The 25,694-nt window shown below is 37.0% G+C and overlaps 1 protein-coding gene across 1 annotated transcript in view; it reads right to left on the reverse strand.

Annotated features, from left to right (window-relative positions):
- The window catches only part of DIAPH2 (diaphanous related formin 2), an 816,245-nt gene that overhangs the window by 217,355 nt on the left and 573,196 nt on the right, over window positions 1-25,694 (reverse strand). Inside the window, exon 26 of the mRNA XM_060182500.1 lies at window positions 24,206-24,341. Coding sequence (XP_060038483.1) covers window positions 24,206-24,341 — 136 coding nt within the window. The remainder of the gene's footprint in view (window positions 1-24,205; window positions 24,342-25,694) is intronic.

Below are 25,694 nucleotides of genomic sequence, written 5' to 3' on the forward strand. Positions count from 1 at the left end.
GATACCACCTCACTCCTGTAAGATTGGCATACATCAAAAAGGACATCAGCAACAAATGCTGGAGAGGTTGTGGGGACAGAGGAATCCTTTTACATTGCTGGTGGGAATGTAAATTGGTACAGCCTCTGTGGAGAGCAGTCTGGAAAACTCTCAGAAGGCTAGACATGGATCTTCCATATGATCCAGCAATTCCTCTCCTGAGGTTATACCCCAAGGACTCCATAAGACCCAACCAAAAAGAGGTGTGTACTCCTATGTTCATAGCAGCACAATTCATAATAGCTAAAACCTGGAAGCAACCCAACAACAGATGAGTGTGCCCAACAACAGATGAGTGGCTGAGAAAGCTGTGGTATATATTATACACAATGGAATACTATGCAGCTATCAAGAACAATGAACCCACCTTCTCTTACCCATCTTGGACAGAGCTATAAGGAATTATGTTAAGTGAGCTAAGTCAGAAAGATAAAGATGAGTATGGGATGATCCCACTCATCAACAGAAGTTGATTAAGAAGATCTGAAAGGGAAACTAAAAGCAGGACCTGACCAAATTGTAAGTAGTGCACCAAAGTAAAAACTCTCTGGTGAGGGGTATACATGCAGTTTCCTGGGCCAGTGGGGGGTGGGAGTGGATGGGAGGGATGGGTCACAGTCTTTTGGTGGTGGGAATGGTGTTTATGTACACTCCTAGAAAAATGTAGACATATAAATCACTAGTTAATTAATATGAGAGTGGGAAAATCAATTGTATGTCTCAAAGTTTTTTAAAATACAAACTGAATCTTTTTAATATATAGGCTGTGTATTTGTTATGCGGACTCTCTCAAAAGCCTAGACCAAGTATATCAGAAGCATCCAATAGCACAGCTATATACAAGATACTGGATACTGTAAACCATAACAAAAGGACTTTTCAAAGTTAACCCAATTACCAAATAATGTGATGATAACATTAACTATCGATTGTCTTTTTGAACCCTAAGTCAGCAGGAACCTCACATCTCCACTATAGAGCCCCTACTTCCCCTAGTCCTGGAACCCCTGGAGAGGGCCCACTTTCCCGTATGCCTCTCCCAATCCATATCAAATAATATTGCATCTGCCGATCACAACCTAACCAAAGCAATGATTGCCACCTCAACATGCTTCACTTCAGATAGTGTCCAGAGACTTCACGTGTGGAATGACAACCCTTCAGCTTCATTACTCGGGTGAGACCTTTCCTTTCAGAGTATACTCTAATTTCATCTCAGGTGGTTCACTTTCTAACAAAGTCCCAAAACCTAGATATACACCAGTTTCTGTGAGAGAGAACATATCTTCACACGTATCTATAAACTACTGCAAAATATATACCTGAAAGCAGAAGTACACTAGAGTTTGCAGTGAGTACCCACCTAACACTTCCTCTCCACTATTCCAAGCTTTGGGTCCATGATTGCTCAACAATTTGTTTGGCTTCGTATGTTAACTCTCTTTTCAGTCACCCGGTTCCAGATGCCATCAGGATGCTTGCCAGGCTTCCCTGTATTGAAGACCCCACCAATGTGTCCTGGAGCTCCATTTCCCCAGAGACCCACCCTACTAGGGAAAGAGAGAGTCAGACTGGGAGTATGGACTGACCAGTCAACGCCCATGTTCAGCGGGGAAGCAATTACAGAAGCCAGACCTTCTACCTTCTGCAACCCACAATGACCCTGGGTCCATGCTCCCAGAGGGATAGAGAATGGGAAAGCTATCGGGGGGTGGGGGGGGTGGGATATGGAGATTGGGTGGTGGGAATTGTGTGGAGTTGTACCCTTCCTACCCTATGGTTTTGTTAATTAATCCTTTCTTAAATAAAAAATAAAATAAAATAAAATAAAATAAAATAAAATAAAATAAAATGAGGACTAGCATTTATCGCGTGGTAAGGCATGGGCAGGTAACGAGTGCTAACAAAGAAGTTGCAAAACTTATGCTAGTGAGTTAATGGGCTGTTGGTATGCTTCTAAATCTGCTTCTAAAAACCCCTTATGTTTCATTTGGTTTAATCCCCCCTGCTTAACACTGTATTTTATTTACATAATCATTGTTAACTAAGCACCACCCTGCAGGGCATTGGTGGTTCAGTGGTAGAATTCTCGTCTGCTCTGCCCCCTCTCCTTGTCACACTCTGATTTTTCACCAGTCACTTTTCTCTCCACCCTGTCTACATCACATCCTGTTTACCCCCTACTTAGCAAGTATATATAAGGACAGCATTGTGAGTTTTACTTTAGTTTAGCTTGGCTTAGATTGTGCTGTGTTCTGCATGAATAAAGAGATACTGCGTACAGCTCAGCCATGAGTCCTTGGTTGTCTGTCTCCCACTCGCGAAGCCAGCCTGACATAATGACACCTGAAACAGGGACCAGCACCAACGTGGGACCTAACCCACCTATCCCCCAGATAAGTAAACTTGGCTACCCATCCGCCATGGGTTGCGTTTCTACTTATGAAGAGATTTTCCAAATCCTCTACTGTTTCGTCATGAGACAGTTTCTCTGTGTCTGGAACATTTTGCTCTTGGCCACACTTGGTTCCCTGGCTGGGAACTTTGGTTTCTTATGACCGTGATCACAGAACTTGGAAGATGCACGGAGATTTCTCCTTGGAATTTCTGGATCCCCTCTCCCATGTTACCCAAGGAGAATGACTACATTTTGCTCCAGGCTACAATTTGGTTCTTTATGACCGTGACCGTGATCGTAGACCTTGGGATATGCACAGAGATTTCCCCTGGGACTTTCTGGACTTCTTCTCCCACTGAGAAGGACTACTCTAGTTTGAGGACCTTTCTCCAGTACCCTGGCAGTCCCCAAGAATGGAGACACGTGGTTAGTTCTACTCTCCTGATTCAATTCTTTCTTCGATGGGAAGACACTTTTAAAAATGGGTGCCTGCAATCCTGCAGGAAGAGTCAGAAGCACCCTAAATGGAATTTCGAGGAGCTTTTTGGACTAGGACGCTATCCGGGGACTCATGATGCTACATGGTGAGATCTGGATAAACTGGTTCACATTGTGTTTCATTAGAGAGTGATTTGAATGACTGAATTTTTGTATTACATTGACTTAAAAAAATGCTGGACGCAGCCATGATTTCTAGAGACATCCAGAAACAATACAAAAAATAGTTTTTTCCTTCTTTGATTTCTTTTTTACATCTTGGCATAAATCTGAAAGGTTTAATCCTGAAAACAGTATGAGTTATGGGTGGGGAAGATAGTGCAATGATTATGTTAATGATTCCCAAGCCTGAGGCTTCTGTGGTTCTTCTGTTTACCTGTCCACATTTCATTGAGTTTAAACTGTTTAAACAACCTTGAAATCATACTAGAAAGGATTTCCAATTATAATGGTGTTATCAATTATAGTAAACTTCTAATCTGCTACAAGTTTTGTTTGACAAGTAAGTGAATTTCAGCTGTCAAGTCTTCACATGAAAAAGCATCTGCTCAAATGGAACCCCCGGAAATCCATTTGGACCCCTGTTCTCTTACATTGCTCACAAGATGGAATGACTACAGCGCATCCCCGCAAACCAATGATGTGACCTGGCAGACCTGAAGAAACAGATTCACAGACTCCAAAGCTCACTCTCTATGGAAAAGCGGAATTCCAGTGGCTGACATTCTCTATATAGACAGATGTGCCGCATTCCATCCCCTGGCATTTCTTCTGTGGTCATCTGCTTTCAACTGACACTTCCATTGGACTTACTGGTACACCTCTTGGACACTTTACACAACTTTACAGCAGTTTCCCTTTACGCTGCTGAGTTTCTCAAAGACTGACTGCAGCCAGCTGCCTTGGGACTTTATAGGCCATGTCCCCTTGCCTGCAGGTTCTGCTGCCAGAGACAGGAAATCCCCCTCCTTACTAGGTCATGCTCACAGAGGCAGGAAACACCCTTTGCAGCAAGAGATGCCCACAGAGGCATGAAATGCCCCAAGAGGCAATAAATGCCCCCAGAGACAAAAAATTCTCTTAGCCTGCTAGGCCTTGCTCTTTGAAGAAGGAAATGCCCCCTCAGGCCTCCCCTTGGCATCACACTGGTTCTTGCTGCTCTCCTATTTTGTTCCTCCATGTCGTATGTCAGTTCTTTTGAAACTGCCTGTATGATATAGGTTTCTGTTCACCCCATACTCCTGTTACTATGGCTATTAGTTAAAAAGAAAGGGGGAATTGCTGGTATGTTTCTAATTCTGTTTCTAAAAACCCCTTGTGTTTCATTTGGTTTAATCCCCCCTGCTTAACACTGTATCCATTTACATAACCATTGTTAACTAAGCACCACCCTCCAGGGCATTGGTGGTTCAGTGGTAGAATTCTCGTCTGCTCCGCCCCCTCTCCTTGTCACACCCTGATTTTTCACCAGTCACTTTTCTCTCCACCCTCTCTACATCACATCCTGTTTACCCCCTACTTAGCAAGTATATATAAGGACAGCATTGTGAGTTTTACTTTAGTTTAGCTTGGCTTAGATTGTGTTGCATTCTGCATGAATAAAGAGATACTGCGTACAGCTCAGCCATGAGTCCCTGGTTGTCTGTCTCCTGCTCGCGAAGCCAGCCCAACAAGGGGCTATGTAAAGGCTAAGAGTTTTATTCCCTAAGTTTTCTAAAACTGCATACTAAGGCCCTCTTCCAGAGGATCTTTGCGTTGACCTCAAATAATTAGTTGACAGAGAGAATTCTGGAAGGAATATTTTAATACTCTCACCTCTGATAGGTAAGGCTTGGTGTGCAACCTCTTGTAAGACAATAGACTCTACTTAGAGGAAATTGTGACCAGAAGCTGTTTGAAAGAGTTTGAAGGCTTTGAGGCTGAACTTGCTCAATATTTGAAGGAAACTGTGTCTCTGGGCAAGTTCATTGGCCTGAGGCTCAGTGATAACCACTTTGAAGAGTCAATCCACTTTGAAGAGTGAATGGAAGAGTACAAAGAAGAGCTCAACAAAGAGGAACCATAAAAACATCAAAGGGAGCATCAACAGACAGTGGCTGAGGAAATTAACTTCAGGTGAGAAGGAGGGAAAGGAGGGAAAGGAAGAAGTCTTTACTATATTCTAAAACAAATGTATTCTAAGTGGGCTGAATTATAAAATTTTGTTGGAAAGTATCACCCTGAAAAATTTCTAGCAATATGGAATGTGAACTTATTTAATGAGCAAACAATATCTCACTTCAGAAATATTTAAAACAGGCAGAATCAAGTTTCTCTGAATAGATTTCCATTGAATTCCCTAAATCTTGGTTGCCAGGAGAGTTGAATGCTAGATTCCCCTTCCAAATAATAATCTTTTCTTGCTCTAGTTCTTCATGACCTCATTAGCCTATCAACTCTAAGTAAACATCAAATGAAATTAAATTTCATTTTGTATATTTATTGGTTTTTATTTATAGCTGCTTAGTCTTAGGATTTTGTATCAAAACAACCTCATCAGTTCATAAACTGTCACTGGAAATGAGAAATTTCTGGAGATAAGAAAGAATTTTTTTAATTTTCATTTACTCACTATGGGTAAAATCCATTTGTACTCATTGCTTGATAATTGAACCACAACTTAATTATGAGTACTAAAGTAACAGTACTTGTATCAAGTTTCTCTTCAATAAAGCAAGAAAAGTATACTATGAGAATCTACTCACTGCTGAAATCTCCTTTATTTTAAATTTAAGGTAAACTACTATGAGGTGCATTCTGACTGGAGAGCAAAAAAAAAAAAAAAAAGATTGCTTACATCTCAAAGTCAAACCTGGAAGATTCAATGCATGCTAGACCAATTTATCATCCTTGTTTAAGATATTTGGATATTAAGTGACTCAGAAAAACTTGCCAACATCCAGTTCTTTCCAAGCATGACACTGTCTCTTAATCTCATCACAATTACCAGAATATATTCACTGGGGAAATAAAGAAAATAATGCATCATTTAGTCACTGTGCATTTTCTCTGAAGAAACACTGTGCAAACAGAAGAACTATATCCATAGAGAACCAGGCTGCTGATTGGGTGACTTTTCTTTTCTCTTTTAATTTTTTTTAAATTTTATTTTCTCTTTTGTTGCCCCCTTTTTTGTGTAGTTATTGTTGTGTAGTTATCAATGTAATCATTGTTAGACAAGAAAGAGAGAAATGGATTGAGGAGAGGAAGACAGAGAGGGGGAGAGAAAGACACCTGCAGACCTGCTTCACCACCTGTGAAGCGACTCTCCCACAGGTGGGGAGCCAGGGACTCGAACAGGGATCCTTACACCACGGGTCCTTGCGCTTCATGCCACCTGCGCTACAGCCCAACTCCCAACTTTTCTTTTTTCTTTTTAATATATATATTTTTTTTCCACCAGGGTTATCACTGGGGCTTGGTGCTATGCCTAAGTCCCCCACCCTCCCAAGCCCGCCCTATCTTTTATGTGATAGGACATAGAGAAATGCAAAGGAGGGACAAAATGAGAGAGAAAAAGAAAGAGAGGTATCTACAGCACTGCTTCACCATTCATGAAACTTCCCCCTAGCTACAAGTGGGGACCCGGGTTTGAATCAAGATCATTATATAGTGCAACGTATGCACTCAGGAGGGTGTGCCACTGCCCAGCTCCTGGATGATTTAAGACTATTTCCCAGGATAGTGCTACAAGATTCAGCTTACCTATTAGAAATACTTCTTTCGGGAGTTGGGCGGTAGTGCAGCAGGTTAAGTGCACGTGGCTCAAAGCGAAAGGACCTGCATAAGGAACCCGGTTTGAGCCCCCGGCTCCCCATCTGCAGGGGAGTCGCTTCACAGGCGGTGAAGCAGGTCTTCAGGTGTCTTATCTTTCTCTTCCCCTCTCTGTCTTCCCCTCCTCTCTCCATTTTTCTCTGTCCTATCCAACAAAGACATCAATAACTATAATAATAAAAAAACAAAAAGGAATAAGTAAATAAATATTAAAAAAAATACCTCTTTTAATACCAAAACCTACTACAGAATTTTCTTAACTATCAAATGTAGCCACTAAACATAAAACTAAGACAGATTTTGAGTTTGATATTCACAAAAAGTGGCTAATAGGATATTATTTGGGGGGAAATTACACATATTTCATTATATTAAAACATTTAATCCTGTCATTTTTATAGGTTAAAATGGTCACACAACTGAAGTTTCAAGTGATTCAAGCTAGTATTCAGAGATGTGATGATATTATTTGAACTAGACCTCAGAAAATACTTCAAAATAGAAGAGATATAGACAAAAGTACAGGAGATTGCACACAGAAATTTGTGCTGATGAAAATATCCATTTAAAATGTTTTCTAAAATGAACTAAAAAAAAAAGTCTAGCCTCTATATCTGTAGTTCAGTCTTCCGTGTTTTAAATCTGTAGGAATTTCAAATACAAGATCAAGATAAGCCAGTGCTTGGGCACACAGCACATCCTTTCAGTTATTACATATTCATGCAAGAATGTTGCTGCTTTTTCACTGAGGTCAAAACTCTGTACTTCTCTCCCGAAGATAAGAAATTGCTTTACAAGATTTCCCACAACTTTCTGTTGCACTGTCTATACAAAAGGGAATCAAGGAAGTTTTTATTGTCATTCTGATGTAATTTTTTTGAGGAATAATTTCACTGAGAAGAGATTTAGAAATCAGAGCTTAAGTACTGCTTATGCAAGTAATATAGTACTAAGCAAAATGCAACCTGTAGAACTCAATTTTTCCCTCAGCAAGCGGTAATGAATGTTAAGCATTTATAGATTAATTAATATACTTAGAGACAGAGAATGCATGTTTGTTTTTCCAAAAGCTTGATACAGTCAGTACCTCACTAAGAACTGAGTAAATAAATCCTATCAATATACTATTTTTCAGAGAAAAATTCTGCAATGTTTATAAAAAGTCAAATCTATTTTGTTGTAAGCATACAAATAATGACAATTACTTTAATATTAACTAGAATATCAATATATCTGCTGCATTTGCACTTTCATATTAATTGTAATTTTATTTTTTATTTTTTTATTTATTTGATAAAGACAGCCAGATATTGAGAGGGAAGGGGGAGGTAGAGAGGAAGAGAGACAGAGAAACACCTGCAGACCTGCTTCACCACTTGCAAAGCTTTTCCCCTGCTAGAACCCAAGTCCTTGCATAGTGTAACATGCAGTCTCAACCAGGTGTGCCACCACCTGGCCCCTAATTTTATTTTTGTGTATTAGTACTATCAGATAGGAAACCAACCCACTCAGTTCAACCAAACATATAATTATATTTTTTATGTTCCTTTGTCATTTTAGTGACTTTCTTGTAAGAAAACACTAGCATGACTCTTAGTAACGTTGAGCGAATGTATTTTTTTATATTAAAAATTAGAAAAAAGAGTCACATTCAAAATTCATTTTTCTCTACTGTTTCCAACACGACACAGACATATGGTAAATAAATTATTCTAATAAATATTAGATTCAGTGGACCAGTGAAGGTCTAAGCATGCTGTGAATATACTGAATACTGAAGAACATCTGAAATATAAAAATGATTGAACTAGTCAGAAAAACTAAATAATTCAATAGTTTTTCAATAAAAAAGAAATAGATTCAATAATAACTAACCAAATATGTCTCCATAATAGAAAGAACTGACAAATATAAATGTGATGGCAAGGTTTTCAAGAATTTTACATGGTAGATTACACTAGCTGGAAAAGCCTGATTTCTATTTTCTCACCAAGAAATAAAACATTGCTTGAGGTTAAAGAATAAGACAAATCAAGTAATTTCAATAGAAATTTCAATAAGAAAAGAATAATGACTGCCTTCAAAAACAATAGAATGAGGAATACAAGTGCAGTTGGTGTTTCCCTGGATATTCCCCACAATCTAAGGATTTTCAGTGCTCTTCTACTTTCCTTCTTCTGGGTCATTTTGAATATGTTATCTAACCATTTATCTTAAAATGGACATATCTTGAGGTAAGGGATTGGTTCAGATAAAACAGAGTGTATATTTGGATTTTATTAAAATCAAATCACAGCAAACAAATTCAAAGGACTGGTGCTAATATAAGTGAACTTAGAATCAAATAGTGACAGACTCAAGGATAATGCTACAAAATGAAATACTGTAGGCCCTATTACATTACTTACAGAGAATGAGGTGGAAACCATCTGTAGATGTAATACCTTAAATCACTGGAGATTAACAAAGAGAAATATGAATCTCTATGGCAAAATATGTGAGAAATTTGAGATGTTTGCTCAGATTATATAAAATACTCAGCAGAGAAAAATGTTAAATCCCACTTTAGGAGAGATGAGAAGAATTTCTTAATACATTAGAAGAGGGCTGAAGGAGATTATTTCTTCACAGAAATTCTCATAGTGATAGTTTTTTTTTTTATTATTTGCTATAGAGATCATGCTGAAATTGATGGGAAAAGATAAAGATTTTGAAATAAATAAGAGGTAAATTACAGGAAGAGGTTTCTTTTTCTTTTCTTTTTTTTTTTTAAGCAAATTTCACTTAAGATTTTCACTGTTATTCAAGTTGATATGTTCATTTTGTTCCAGGAAAAAGGGGATGTGAATACAGTTTCTATCATTAACTGTAACTTTGAGATAAAACAAAAAAAAAGAAGCCCCCTCCAAAAAAATGAGTTTCCTGTGCATGGGACCCCTATAGTCACAAGAGTCTATGCTCAGAAGAGCTCAAATAACTGGTTGGTTTAGTACTCTGCTGCTTCTGTCTTGAATTCATATATATATTTATAAAAAGGAAACACTGACAAAAACCATAGGATAAGAGGGGTACAACTCCAAACAATTCCCACCACCAGAACTCCATATCCCATCCCCTCCCCTGATAGCTTTCCTATTCTTTATCCCACTGGGAGCATGGACCGAGGGACATTATGGGGTACAGATGGAAAGTCTGGCTTCTGTAATTGCTTCCCCACTGAACATGGGTGTTGACCATTGTGCTCTGTCTTGAATTCTTAAATGATCTTAGAACAATAAACCATACTTCCTTTTTGTAGTAAATCATACACATAATATAACCAATTGTGGTAAAATAAAAGTGATCTATATTATTAAAAAAAACTGTCTGGGAGTCAAGTGGTAGTGCAGTGGGTTAAGTGCACATGGTGTGAAGCACAAGGATGGGGTAAAAGTCCCAGTTCGAGCCCTGGCTCCCCACCTGTAGGGAGGTCACTTCACAAGAGGTGAAGCAGGTCTGCAGGTGCCTTTCTCCTCTTGGTCTTCCCTTCCTCTCTCAATTTCTCTCTGTCCTATCCAAAAGAATGACAGCAATAGCAACAATAACAGTAACAACAACAAAGGCAAAAAAAAAGCAACAACAAGGGCAAAAAAAATGGGAAAAATAGCTTCCTAGAAAAGTGGATTCATAGTTCAGGCACCTAGCCCCAGAAATAAACCTGGAGCAAAAAAAAAACAAAAACATCTTGACTGATTGTGCTTTTACTGTTTCTTATTAATAATTTTAAAAGATTGCAAGGTCTTTCAAATGATGATCTTACTACTTCTGGTAATTTCTTAATATTATTTACTTTTAACATTTATAAAAGCATATCAAAGAAAATTTTCCCAGTGGCTAAGTCACTTCCTTTGGATGTCACATTATTTTTTTTTGAGGAGGTTACTGCTTTATGCCCCTAAAGTTTTCTTCCTATCATCCCTTCCCCTCCCCACCCAGAGTCCTTTGTTTTGGTGCAATATGCCATGTCTAGATGATGTTTCATTTTGTGCTCTCCCTCCCAATTCCCTACTTTATTAAAGTGAGATTATTTGATATTAGTCCTTCTCTTGACTTATCTTACTTAACATGATGTCATCAAGTTTAATCCAAGAGGATGCAAGGAGACAACCTCATCATTTTTAACAGCTGAGTAGTATTCCATTGTGTAAATATACCACAATATTTTTTAGGCACTCACTGGATGTTGGGTTGCTTCCAGGTTCTGGCAATTACAATTGTGCTATGAACACAGGTATACACAGATCTCTTCTGATAATTGTTTGTTTCCTCAGGGTAAATCCCCAGGAGAGTTATTACTCATTTGTGGGGTAGTTACATTCCTACTGTCCCAATAAGTCTCCAAATTGCTTTCCACAATGATTGGACCATTTTGCACTCTCAATAGCAGTGAAGAAATGTTCCCTTTCATCTACATCCTCTCCATCATTTGTCATTTCTGTCCTTTTTGATGTATGACATTCTCATAGGTGTAAAGTGGTTTATCACTGTTGTCTGTATTTGTATTTCTCTGATGATCAATCACTTTAACATCTTCTAATATATATCAATTGGTCCCCTGGATCTCTTCCTCAGTGAAATTTCTGTCCATGTTCTGGCCCCATTTTCCACTAGGGCTGCTAGTATTTTGGTACTTAATTTAATGAGCTCTTTATTCTTGTTATCAGTCCTTCATGTGATGTATGTTGTGTTAAGATTTTCTCCCGGGAGGGAGGGGAAGATGGCGGACTGAGAAGCCACTAACAGCGTGTTCTCTAATCACTTCTTCTGGACACGGTAGGATTTTCTGCCTTTAGCAGGCCTGTCAATAAGGGGTGAAACCAAAGAGGTGACTATAATTTAATTTGGGTTAAGAATTAGAGTAAAGGTGACACGGACTAGCGGGTGGGCTGCTCCAGACTTCCCAGGTGGCACCGGGCAAGGCGAGTGCGCTGGGTATTGTCCTCCACCCGCGAAGGCTGCTCCTCCGCCAGTAGCAGAGCGCTGCTGGGCAGCGGGCAGAGGACCCGGAGAGAGCATTTTAGCTCGGGGGCTTTCTCTTGGGAGTCTCCAGGGACCACCGCAACCCTGAGGGAGGATCCAAAGACTTCTTGAGTATATCTCTCATTGGATCAAAGGACTTGGAGCTAGTTTTCATTTTCGAGAAATCCTTTTAAAAAGTCTGGGGGGGGGGTTTCCCAGAATATGGTGGACTGAGAAGTGGCTAGCCACTGAGCTCCGGACACATCTCGTGGAAACAATAGGATTTTCTGCCATTAGCAGGCCAGCCAATAAGGGGCCATAGCGGTAACACCAAGGAGGTGACTATAACTTAATTTGGGTTAAGAATTAGAGTAGGGGAAAAAATTCTTTTTTCTTCCTTTTAATTTTCAAGCATACATCCTTCCCGCCCCCCCCCCCATAAGCAGTCCCTGGGGATCAGCTCCTAGCAGGATACCCCATACCACCAAACAGGGTGTTTTTTTTCTTTTGAATTCACTGATACACATTTGGGAAGTTCCTTGCACTGCTCTTTAATTAAAACTCTTTTTCTTATATTCTCCCTTTTCTCTCTCTTGTCTCTCTCTCTTTTTTTAAATCTTGTCATACACTTCTTTCTTCTTTGCCTTTCTGAATTTGTGAATTACTTTGGGGAAGAAATCTGACTCAGAGTGGACTCTCTATGTGTGTATCTCTGCTCTAGTTCCCTTTTCCCTCTTGTTACCCCTAGAATATACTGTGGATAGTAGATTTGCATAACTGCCTATTCTTGCTATGCTCTCTTTCTCTTCTCTTTCTTCACTGGGATTTGGTTACTATTTTTTCACGGACTGGAGAAATTGTTTGGCTAACTGGTAACGATTAAACTACTTCAATGCTTACTTCAGTTGCTACTGTAATTCCTGAGGTTGGTGAGTGCAATTGTCATAAAGATATTTAGTAAAGTGTTACTTGTACTCAACACACAACAACTGAGGAACAACAGAGCATAAAAAAGAGAAAAACATAAATAAAAAATGGGTAGATTAAAAACAAATAAAACTGCTACTCCAATGAATGAAGACAAGAGCCCAGAAGAAACTACAAATGAGCCAGAAGTAACCATAGATAAGAAAAGTATGCAAGCAATAATAAACTTATTAATCACAGAAATGAAAACAACATTGGAGGAAAGGAATGGCAGTTTTAGGGAAACAACAGTTGAGACCCCCAAGGAAAATACTGATTATCTTGAGGCAATTAGAGAACTGAAAGCTGAAATAGCTGTAATGAAGAAAGAAGCTGAGGCAAGGGAAAGCAGACTAACAGAAGTAGAAAACAGAATTAGTCAGACAGAGGATGAGTTAGAGGAAACAAAGAAAGAGGTGAAAGAGCTTAAAAAGAGATTGAGAGACACTGAAAACAACAACAGAGACATATGGGATGATCTCAAAAGAAGTAACATTCATATAATTGGCCTGCCAGAGGAAGAAAGAGAGGAAGGGGAAGCAAACATTCTAGAGGAAATAATACAAGAAAACTTCCCATACCTGAATAACAGAAAGGATATCAAGATTCAAGAGACCCAGAGAGTACCAAACAGAATCAACCAGACCTGAAGACACCAAGACACATCATAGTCACAATGAGAAGAAGTAAGGATAAAGAAAGGATCCTAAAGGCTGCAAGAGAGAAACAAAAAGTCACATACAGGGGAAAACCCATAAGATTGTCTGCAGACGTCTCCACTCAAACTCTAAAAATCAGAAGGGAATGGCAAGATATCTATCGATCCCAGAATGAAAATGGGTTTCAACCAAGGATAATATATCCTGCTAGACTTTCATTAAAGCTAGATGGAGGGATCAAAACCTTCTTAGACAAACTACAGTTAAAGGAGGCAACCATCACCAAGCCGGCCCTGAAAGAGGTACTAAAAGACCTCTTATAAACAAGAACATCACTATAATACTTGCAATATATCAGAGTAAACAAAATTTTGTTTAGAACAATGGCACTACAATACATTAAATCCATAATATCAATAAATGTCAATGGCTTAAACTCACTCATCAAAAGGCACAGGGTGGGGGGATGGATCAGAAAACATAACCCAACCATATGCTACTTGCTAGAATCCCATCTGTCACAAGAAGATAAACACAGACTTAAAAAGAAAGGATGGAAAACTATCATACAGGCTAACGGTCCAAAAAAAGGGGCAGGAACAGTCATTCTCATCTCAGACATGATAGATTTTAAATTAAATAAAGTAATAAAAGATAGGCAAGGACATTACATAATGATTAGGGGATCAATCACTCAAGAAGACTTAACAATTATTAACATCTATGCACCCAACGAGGGACCATCTAAATACATTAAGCATCTACTGAAAGAATTTCAAAAATACATCAATAGTAATACAATAATAGTGGGAGACTTCAATACCCCACTCTCACACTTAGACAGATCAACAAAGCAGAGAACCAATAAAGATACAAGAGAATTGAATGAAGAGATCGACAGACTAGACCTCTTGGATATTTTCAGACTCCTCCACCACCAAAAACTGGAATACACCTTCTTTTCAAATCCACATAACACATACTCAAGGATAGACCACATGTTAGGCCACAAAGACAGCATCAATAAATTCAAGAGCATTGAAATCATCCCAAGTATCTTCTCAGACCACAGTGGAGTAAAACTAACATTTAACAACAAACGGAAAATTATTAAAAGACATAGAATTTGGAAACTAAACAACATGCTCCTTAAGAACCACTGGGTCAGAGACTCACTCAAACAGGAAATTCAAATGTTCCTGGAAACTAATGAAAATGAAGACACAACCTATCAAAATATTTGGGACACAGCTAAAGCAGTACTGAGAGGGAAACTTATAGCCATACAATCACATATTAAAAACCAAGAAGAAGCCCCAATGAATGACCTTACTGCACACCTCAAGGACTTAGAGGAAGAGGAACAAAGGAACCCTAAAGCAACCAGAAGGACAGAAATCACTAAAGTTAGAGCAGAAATAAACAACATCGAAAATAAAAGAACCATACAAAAGATCAATGAAGCCAAAAATTGGTTCTTTGAAAGATTAAACAAAATTGACAAACCCCTAGCCAGACTCACCAAACAAAAAAGAGAGAAGACTCAAATTAATAGAATTGTAAACGATGCAGGAGATATCACAACTGACACCACAGAAATCCAGAGAATCCTGCAAAACTTCTATAAAGAACTATATGCCACTAAGCTAGAGAATATGGAAGATATGGAACAATTCCTAGAAACCTATGCACTTCCAAAACTGAACCAAGAAGAACTACAAAATCTAAATGCACCAATCACAGACAAAGAAACTGAAACCGTTATTAAGAATCTCCCCAACAAGAAAAGTCCTGGACCAGATGGCTTCACAAACGAATTCTACAAAACTTTCAGGAAACAGTTAATACCCATACTTCTTAAGCTATTCCATAAGATTGAAAAAACAGGAATACTCCCTTACACCTTTTATGAAGCCACATCACCCTGATACCAAAAGCTGATAGGGACAGAACAAAAAAGGAAAACTACAGACCAATGTCTCTGATGAACATAGATACCAAAATATTAAACAAGATCTTGGCCAACCGGATACAGCAACATATCAAAAAGATTGTTCATCATGACCAAGTGGGATTCATCCCAGGAATGCAAGGCTGGTTCAACATTCATAAGTCAATCAAAGTCATTCACCACATCAATAAAAGCAAAGCCAAAAACCACATGATTATCTCAATAGATGCAGAGAAAGCCTTTGACAAAATCCAACACCCATTCATGCTCAAAACTCTACAAAAAATGGGAATAGATGGGACATTCCTCAAGATAATGGAGTCTATATATAGCAAACCTACAGCCAACATCATACTCAATGGACTGAAGCTGAAAGCATTCCCCCTCAGATCGGGGACTAGACAGGGCTATTCACTGTCACCGTTACTCTTCAACACAGTATTGGAAGTTCTTGCCATAGCAATCAGGCAAGAGAAAGAAATCAAAGGGATACAGATTGGAAGGGAAGAAGTCAAGCTCTCACTATTTGCAGATGATATGATAGTATACATAGAAAGACCTAAAGAATCCAGTAGAAAATTACTGGAAGTTATTAGGCAATATAGCAAGGTATCAGGCTACAAAATCAATGTACAAAAATCAGTGGCATTTCTTTATGCAAACACTAAATCTGAAGAAGAAGACATCCAGAAATCACTCCCATTTACTGTTTCAGCAAAATCAATCAAATACCTAGGAATAAAGTTGACCAAAGAAGTGAAAGACTTGTATACTGAAAACTATGAGTCGCTACTCAAGGAGATAGAAACTGATACCAAGAAATGGAAAGATATCCCATGCTCATGGATTGGAAGAATCAATATCATCAAAATGAATATTCTCCCTAGAGCCATATACAAATTTAATGCAATACCCATCAAAGTTCCACCAAGCTTCTTTAAGAGAATAGAACAAACAATACAATCATTTATCTGGAACCTGAAAACACCTAGAATTGCAAAAACCATTTTGAGGAAAAGAAACAGAAATGGAGGCATCACACTCCCAGACCTTAAACTATATTATAAAGCCATCATCATCAAAACAGCATGGTACTGGAACAAAAATAGGCACACAGACCAGTGGAACAGAATTGAAAGCCCAGAAGTAAATCCCAACACCTATGGGCATCTAATCTTTGATAAGGGGGCCCAAAGGATTAAATGGAAAAAGGAGGTTCTCTTCAATAAATGGTGCTGGGAAAACTGGGTTGTAGCATGCAGAAGAATGAAATTGAACTACTATGTTTTGACCACTATGTTTTTCTTAATACCTTTAGATAATTAGCTTGTCTTGCATCATGGAAACTAATTACTTTGACCTTTCTGTATCTCATCAATTCTTGTCATTCCTACCCCTCCCCACCTAGGGGTATCTGACCTTTAGAATCCTGTAATTAATGACATATTTGAAAAAAATGTCCTTTGTTCTGTTTGCTATAAAACCCTGTGCTTACCCCAAATAAAGTGGAAATTCATAACTGAGTTTCCCCTAGCAATTTTCCTTCTGCATCATGCAGTCCTTAGAACTGGTAACGGGAAAGCCAGCGGCTTACCTAGGGTTGAGAGGCCACCCATGTAAGCACCAGCATATGTATAGATACATATATAAACATAATAATATATATATATATGTTCCATGTTTGAATACTTATAAATATGCATATATACAAATGTAAGTTGATTATTTCTTAATTACTTGAGTTCAATTTTTTTATATATCTTGCAAAAATGATAATATCCATTCATCAGTGCCATATTGGACAACACAAATATTCTGCTGAGTTTTTTTAATAAATTTTTCAATACCAACAGTATATCTGTCTTACCACTCAGAACTACTTTATTCTAACTGTTCCTATCCCTGGCAGTTGGCTAAAATAGTAAAGGTGTGCGATGCTTGGAGAATAAGCCTCTTTTTACATGTACAACAATAAGCCATGACTAAATTTTAATGATTTATAACAATATTTAGCACTATTATGGATTAGTAGAGAAAGTCATGGACTGAGGAAGGGTCTCCTTACTTTACAGTTTAATGCTAAACTGACACTAAGCCACTGAGCTGCTCATGTTTCAGTTGTTACACCTATAAAATAATACGAAGATAGTCTTTGGATTCTAGACTTCTTAAACTTTGGCATGCAACTGAATTGCCCAGAAAATGTCCAAAAATGGATTGCTCTGTGTGATAGAGTAAAGATACCCCCTCTGTCACTCCTCCTGCTCCCATTTCTTATTCAGCAGGCCTGGGGTGAGTTCAGAAAATTTGCTATTTCTGGCAATTCCCAGTTTATTCTGAGATTTCTGATGCAGGAGATACACAATGGGAAGCACTGCTCAGCAGAATGACAAAAATGTGAAGTGCAAAGATACAAACTCATCCATTATGGTAGGGTTCTTGAGTTATCTGCCGAAATGTCACAAACACATCTTAGAAGAACAGCAGTATTCCACCACATGAAGAAACTTAGGATGAACATTGGTAACATGAGGGTAGAAGATGAAAGGGTGGATGAGCCAGAAGGATATCAGAAAGCTGTAATCTGAAACCAAGATTAATTAAACCATGCAAAGGCCTAATCAGGAAATAAAATCAGGTAAAGCACAAAGCTGAATAAAATCATATGGCCTATTATAAACTAAGTAATGGGAAAGAGTACGTTTAATCAACAAATTAGGACAAAGAGGAATACCTCCATATAAGACAAAAGGAATGAAAGTGCTTGTGGGTTAAATAAGAACGCCAAAAGTCCCATGCCCTGGGAATGGGTGGCACAAAATTTGAATATCTCTTGGCCAGCAAATCCTTAATGATTTGCTCAAATTGTTTACAATCTTCATACAAACGGAATTCCAAAAGTTATGTTTCAGGGAGAAAGAGTTATTTCAGAAATTATATGAAATGCAAACAGTGATGAAAAATAATAAGTAGGTAAATGTAAATTAATACTGTTTAAAAGGCATTTTCTTTTCTAAAGTGGGTAACATAAGACCCTAACATTTATGTGTGCTTTTCTAATCAGTTTAAGTCCAAATTAAACTTAAGAAATGAGTTATGACTGTAAACTCTACTGTTTCATAAACATACATACAGCCATTTATTTCTGGAAGTTTCAGTATGTATGCACATTTGTACTATATGTACATATATACACATTAAATATATTCTATCCTTTGATATACCTAAAAGGAATCTTTACTAATGAGTTAACCCAGTAAAACTATATCTATAGTGACTTTGGAATGTATTAACGTTTTGATATCACATATATCCATACCTACCAAGCACACAAAACATCTTTCTAATTTACACATAGTCATTAAGAGCAAGGTTTCATATCTCCATTCTTATAAATCTTCTTCACTAACATTAGTGAAAATTAAAATATACTGTTTGAAGCATCCATAGTCTTGAAATGCTCCTAGAAAATTAGCAACTACTAGTTACTGCTAAAAAGCATATTCTCATGTGACAAAAGCATGTACAGGAGGAGAGGTCTATTATAACACACAGGGCTATTACATTTTTAAGAAGATTCTGAAGTATCCAAATGCTTTTCAGACATGGAGTGAAAGCAAGCAAAGAGGCCCTCCTATAGTGCTGAACATAATTGTGGAAAACACAAAGTAGAGGGAAATGTAAATCCTTTCAAAGAGAAACTGAATTACAGAGGCAGCTCTCAAGGCCTTATTTATTTATCACATTGCTCACAAATCATGATGTCACCCATACAGAAGCAATGCTTCAGGAAGAATGTGACAGTGTAACAGTCCCAAAGAAGAGGAGGTAGGTGAAGCCAAGTGATAAAAAAGAAGTCTTCAACTCAAACATCCAAATGGTTCTATGAATAATTATCATATAAAAGCATTACATGGGACTCAGAAAGTAGCTTCAGAAACTGCTTACAGGCAAAGAAAAAAAAATAGATGATTCTAACAAAGGATTCAATACTCTGTAAACTGAAACTTTACTTGAATACCAGAGATTTTATCACAGGAAGTTTTCCTTTCCTTTTCACACTGGTGAGACTAAAAGCCATTGCTAACTCTCCTCAGCAAGTTAAATGAACAAAACAGAAATGTGGTATGCAGTCCTGTTTTGCAGTTAAATAATATTTTTTCTTTAACATATAGACTTGTCTGAGTAAATGCTTGCAATGGTTTTATAAGAGTACAGACTTGTGGCTCTACTTTGGTGTATAAGCAAAATCAGTTCCTGTTACTGTGTCTTTAAAGAGCCAGATGCTTTTATTAAAAACATTGTTATTATTTTTATTATTATTATTTAAATAAGAGAGACGTAGAAAGATACAGAGTAAGGGAAATGTAGAAAGATACAGAGTGAGGGAGAGACCAGAGAACTGTTCAGCTCTTATGATGGTGATGAGGATTGAACATGGGACCTGGGAGTCTCAGGTATGAAAGAAAGTATTTGCATAACTATTATGCCCTCTCTCCAGGCCAGCACCACATGTTTTAGAGGCAGTGTTAACTACTGAAGTCCAAGGCATACAATAATGTCTTTTCCTAAGGTTGTAATTATCTATGCTTTTAAAAGGAAGAATCCACCCATTGTCTTACAAAGGTCTCTTTTATGTTCTGCAGTTCTGTCAACCTCTCACTACCACCACTCCATTTTCCACTCATGAGGAAAGAGGTACCTTTTGGGGGTTTCATTTACTGTCAAGGTTACTCAAGTGAAAATGGATATTTTCGACATGACTGAGCTGTAGGCGCTTACACTACATTACATGAAAGTACAGGCTGCATGCTATGCAGGATGCTGCCTGGTTACATTTAAAGCTTAATGCTGCCAGAGTCCATCTCTGTAGTTAGGTTTCTATTCCTCCCCCACCCCTATACTATGTATGATCAGACAATCATTATAACAAAGCTACACTGGCTCTTCTCTGTGAAGCAAAAGAGATGCAAAGAACAGCATAACAAAACCCAAAGACATAATGGACTCAGGTAATGCCTGACAGAACTCTGACTCAGAATCTGTTGCTTCACACAAGTAAAGCATCTTTTTTAAAACACTGGGGAAGGCACAGGGGAGGCAGTTTCATATTCTATACCGAAGTTCAATAGAATGAGGTCAGTTAAGCACTCTGTTCTGAGAAACACACTTTTCATTTTCAGTTGTTTTCAAATAAAAATAAAGAAATTCTCTTTTCAAGTTGAATTGTTTAAATGTACCTACAGCTACTTTTGTCTAGCAAAAGCTAGGCAAGTTCTCCCAACTGATGCATTTAAAAAAGGTTCAACTGGCAAAAGAAAGCAGTGCAAAGGGTTTTCTGACAAAAGAGGACCAGAGGGAACACGTTTTCCTTTCATAGAAATACTGTTCTAGAAAACCAGACAAGGTAGTGTCTCACACCAGGAATGCACAGAGTTGGTGAGATAGCAGGAAACTTGGAAATTTTCTTCAATTTCAAACATTTAGCTCTGTAAAATTATTAGCTTGAAAGTCCAGATGGAATGATGTTATAAAAATAAAAGAGACAATAAGCACAAAGTAACTTATTATTTTAATATCACAGCCAGTCCTAATACAGAATACTTATTATAGGATGGTGGTTTTCTTCTGGTATAAAGCATAGAGGTCTGAAAAGAACCATGGACCCACCCTGCATGACCTTTAGCGGGGCTATTCTTGCAACTCACTAGATATACATATATCCATATTCTTCAGAAACCTTCAAACAGTTCTAGGCCAACTCTATCCAGAGTTCACTTCAAAGAAATTCAAGTATTCTGCTATCCATAGCTATGCACATTTAAAAGAATAATTATTATCTTGCTTTCCAAACAAATCATCACATCATATGGATTATTATGAAATGGCATATAAAACTCATTGTCGATTTACTAAACAATCAAGTATTCTAAGTATAGGCTATAATGACTTTTTACAACTGTTATAACAAAGGCATCAATGCATTTTTAACCTAAAACACATTTTCTTTTTTTCTCTGTAACTTACTACAGTACCACATACTTTATAGATTACTCAAAAGCGAAGGGAGCAATTGAGGATTGACTAAACACAAAGAAAAGCAGAAAACTGTCATATAGAACAATGCAAAAACCACAATGTCATATGTTTCTCATGGTCCTGTGAAAAGAAAGGCTGACAGTAACCCACTAAGCAGATCAATGGTGCTGAGTTATCAGACAATACCATGATTAGGGTGTATCACCTTTGTTCAGCAGGCTGTGGGCATTCAATAAATACTTCTAGAATTAAATTAAAACACCACTGAAGTATTTCCATCTATAACAATCATTTTGTACATTTACTATATCAATGCACTTTGTTCTAATTCCGAAGTAATCCAAGCACTCAGATCTAATGTGGGTGAAACAAATAAAATCTTGAAAAAAAAGCTGTTAGAGATTAAGTTAGTGCAATTTGTTGGCTCTGTAAATCTGTTAGGTATAATAACTGCAGTGACTGACATGAGTGTAAATGCATTTGACTGATAACATAGCCAAATTAACTGCAGTGTTGATATATAACAGCTGTTACTCATTTGAATCATTTTGGTAATAAGAATTAGAATATTTAAATATGGAACCAAAATGTTTTAACAAATTATTATGCCACCTACAATGTGTTTTGGTCATTTCCTATGTAGTCAGTTTGATTGTTTTCAAGTACCTGCTCCAATATTTTCATGGGTTTTTGCCTGCTAAAATTACGTGAGGTATACATGGCAACAAGCACATGAAAAAAAAAAAAAAGAAAAGCTATATTTATAATTACCAGCATTACTCATCTCCTGTTAAGACTTGATGAAATCTTGTAAAATGTTCAACATACCAAAGAAAAGTCTTATAGTTTTTGCAAAACTGAGTTTCTGCATTTAGAATATAAGCACCTCTAATGAGACCTAAAGTACATTATCAATCTTGTTTCACATATTTATTTTTATCTCCCATATAAAAGAATATTTTAGTAGATGTAGAAATTTATTTTACTGCCAAAGCAGAGTGAATGAGATTTTAGCACGTTTCCAGTAATGCCAGAAATGGATTTTTTTGTTGTTGTTGTTTTTAGTATGAGATCAGAAAAATATGTTAGTGATTAGTGGCTCAAATAGGCTGTATAGATAGCTAGAGCCTTCAATTAATCTGAAGTGTGTTTTGGAATTAATGTAAAGTTCACTTTAGACACCTGTTTGTAATCGTTGATATTCTTAATAACAGATAATAAAAAATTCATATATATGTTCTGGCAATATGTAGAAAATTAAAGCTAAGTATTATATATTGGTCTGAAACAAAAATACTGGGCAGAGGTTGGGAAAGTAAGAGGAGGATGGTGCACTAACAAAGTTATGAGTGATACTGGTACACAATGGCTTTCTATATAATTTCTATATTATTACAAAATCAGGTTATTATGATTTATTTCCCCCTAGATATTCTAGTTAATCAAAATTATGCTTTCCAAATTGTTTTATTAGGGAAATAAAGATTTAAAGGGCAGTTGTCACATGGATACAATTTATCTTCCTGTGATAGATGATCTCCATCTAAAATGAAGCAAAGGAGATGATTTACTAATTTTTAAAGAGTGGAGTAGTATTCCATTGTATAAAAGTATCACAACTTTCTTTTTTATATTATATTTATGTTGGATGGAGACAGGGAGGAATTGAGAGGGCTTCCCCCCTGCAGGTGGTGACCAAGGGCTTTAACCAGGGTCCTTGTACACCGTAGTGCATCCATTCAAGCAGGTGTGCTACTTAGCACAACATTCTTAGATACTAATCTGCCATCGGGCAATATAGATACCACAGTATCCATTATTTTATAAGGGATAGTGCCAAGAAAACATACAGCTCAACAACAAAAACACAAATAACCCAATAAGAAAAGTGTGTAAAAGATCTGAACTGACATTTCTCCGCAAAGACATACAGATGTTCCATAAAGTGATGAATAAAAATGTCCCCTATTGATTATTATTAGAATAATGCTACCTAAAACCAAAATAAATGGCTTATATTGGCAAAAAGAAAAACTATAGTTGTTGGTGAGGGTGTGGAACAAAAGAGAACACTGTTGTAGAAATGCAAACTAAAATAACCTCTATGGAAAATTGTATGGAAATAGAACTATTTTATGATCCCGCAATACCACTTCTAGGCACATATCCAAAGGATATGAAGACCAATTCAAAAGATATATGCACACTATATATGAACATATATGTTCATAATTACAGTATTTACAATAGTTAAAATATGGAAGCAATCTACATGCCCATTGACAGATGACTTGAATAAGTCATAGAATGTTTCTCCAATGAAATACTACTCTGCAGTTAGAAGGATTCGGGACAAAGTGGATAAAGCTGGAGGTGATTATAATAAGTGAAGCAAATAAACAGGTGAAAGACAATTACTGGATGATTTCACTCACATATGAGATATAGACAAGTAAAGCAAATACACTTGTAAAAATAGTAACCAAACTTTCTTAGATTTTGTGAGAAAGATAGTAGTTTTTAAAGGTGACAGGGCACAGGACTTTACTGGTGGGTACAAGAGACACACAGATGAACACATATAGGTATGAGACAATATCACTGAAATCTCATAATTTTGCATACCACTGTTAAATCACTAAAAATAAAAATTAGCAAAAATATGATCAGTGTAGGTTGAGAAGAGATGACGATAGTATTATTAGAGAAATTGAACAAAAGTAACCAATGATACTGTGAATTTTCTTTTGCCCAACCTATTATTAGTGATTTTATAATCCAAAATAATTAGGTGCTATAATTTGTACTTTACATATATTCTCAAAAATTGGAGATTCTCTGTACCTTTGTTTATGTCAATGAGTTGTTTCTTTTTCTTCTGGCGCTCTAACTTTTCTTGTTCAGCTTTTTCTTTAGCAAGCTTTGCCCTCCTAGACTTCTCTTCCATTTCTTTTCTCTTGTTGTTTTCTTTCACCGCTTCCTGTATTTATAAATAAAAGCAAACAAAAATATTCCATTACTACTAGGTTAGGGACACTAAACAATTATAAACTTTAAATATTTATATTTATAAACATTGCATATTATAGTAGTTTTACAGTATATACATCTACTTCATTTTATTGTTAATATTTTATTTCATTTATATTTATTTATTTATTTATTTATTTATTGAAGAGAGCAAGAAAAATTGAAGAGGGAGGAGACTAGACAGGGAGAGAGAAAGAGAGACACTTGCAGCCCTGCTTCACCACTTGCTCTTGAAGCCTCTTCCCTGCTAGCAAGGCCATCACATATTCTAAATGTTTGCGACTTTATATAAGTTTGTTATTTACTCTTTATGAGCTGTATTTAGTCTCCAAAACTGCAGAATGGAGATGCAATTATGCTTAGCATAACAACATTTCCATCAATGATACATCACATAAACAATGGTGGTCTCAAATTTCCTCAATCCTCCCAACAATAACCACCATAGTTCTCACAAAGTCTTGGGACAGTTTGTTCGCTTCTTTTTGTTGTTTGTTTTGCATGTTCATGTGTATCAGTTTTCTAGATTCCACATATGAATGAAATCATATGGTAGTTGTTTTTCATCTTTTTATTTATTTCGGTAAGTATAATCAACTCAAGTTCCATCCATTTCATCCCGAAGGACACAATATTGTCTTTTTTTGATTGCAGAGTAATACTCTATGGAATATGTATCCTATAACTTTAGCCAGTCATCTGTCAATGGACATTTGAGCTAATTCTACTCTTTAGTCACTGAATAATGCAGCCATGAATATGGGGTTACATATGTCCCTTTGGATAAGTGTTTGTGTATACACTGAGTAAATGCCTAAGAGTGGTGTTTCTGCATAGGGCTAGTGTAAGTGGTAGAAAGCTTTTTCATAGAAGATGTATTAGTTGGTCATAGCGGAATCGGGGGTAGGATGCTCGTACTCATAAAAATAGTGTTGTTATTAGAATAATTATGGGAATTAATTTTAGAGGTCATAAGGTGATTTCATTTTTATTTGTTTAAGGACTCTGCATAATGTATTTTAAAACATATAAGAGTTTTAAATTGTTGTTCTAACCACCTAGTCTTAATGCAGTGAAGAATGTTGAAGACTTAAATTTGAAGAATCACTAATACAGGTACTGTAAATTTCTCTTTCCTAGGTAAGTACTATGATTGCAAGGGTTCATTTTAATTAATTAATTTTTTGCATTCTTTTTTTCTTTTCTTTTCTTTTTTGCCTCCAGGGTTAGCACTGGGGTTCAGTGCTGGCACTGTGGATCTACTTGGCAGCCATTTTTTTTTTTCATTTTACTGGATAGGTCA

This window comes from Erinaceus europaeus, chromosome X (assembly GCF_950295315.1).
Source record: "Erinaceus europaeus chromosome X, mEriEur2.1, whole genome shotgun sequence".
Classification (NCBI taxonomy): domain Eukaryota; kingdom Metazoa; phylum Chordata; class Mammalia; order Eulipotyphla; family Erinaceidae; genus Erinaceus; species Erinaceus europaeus.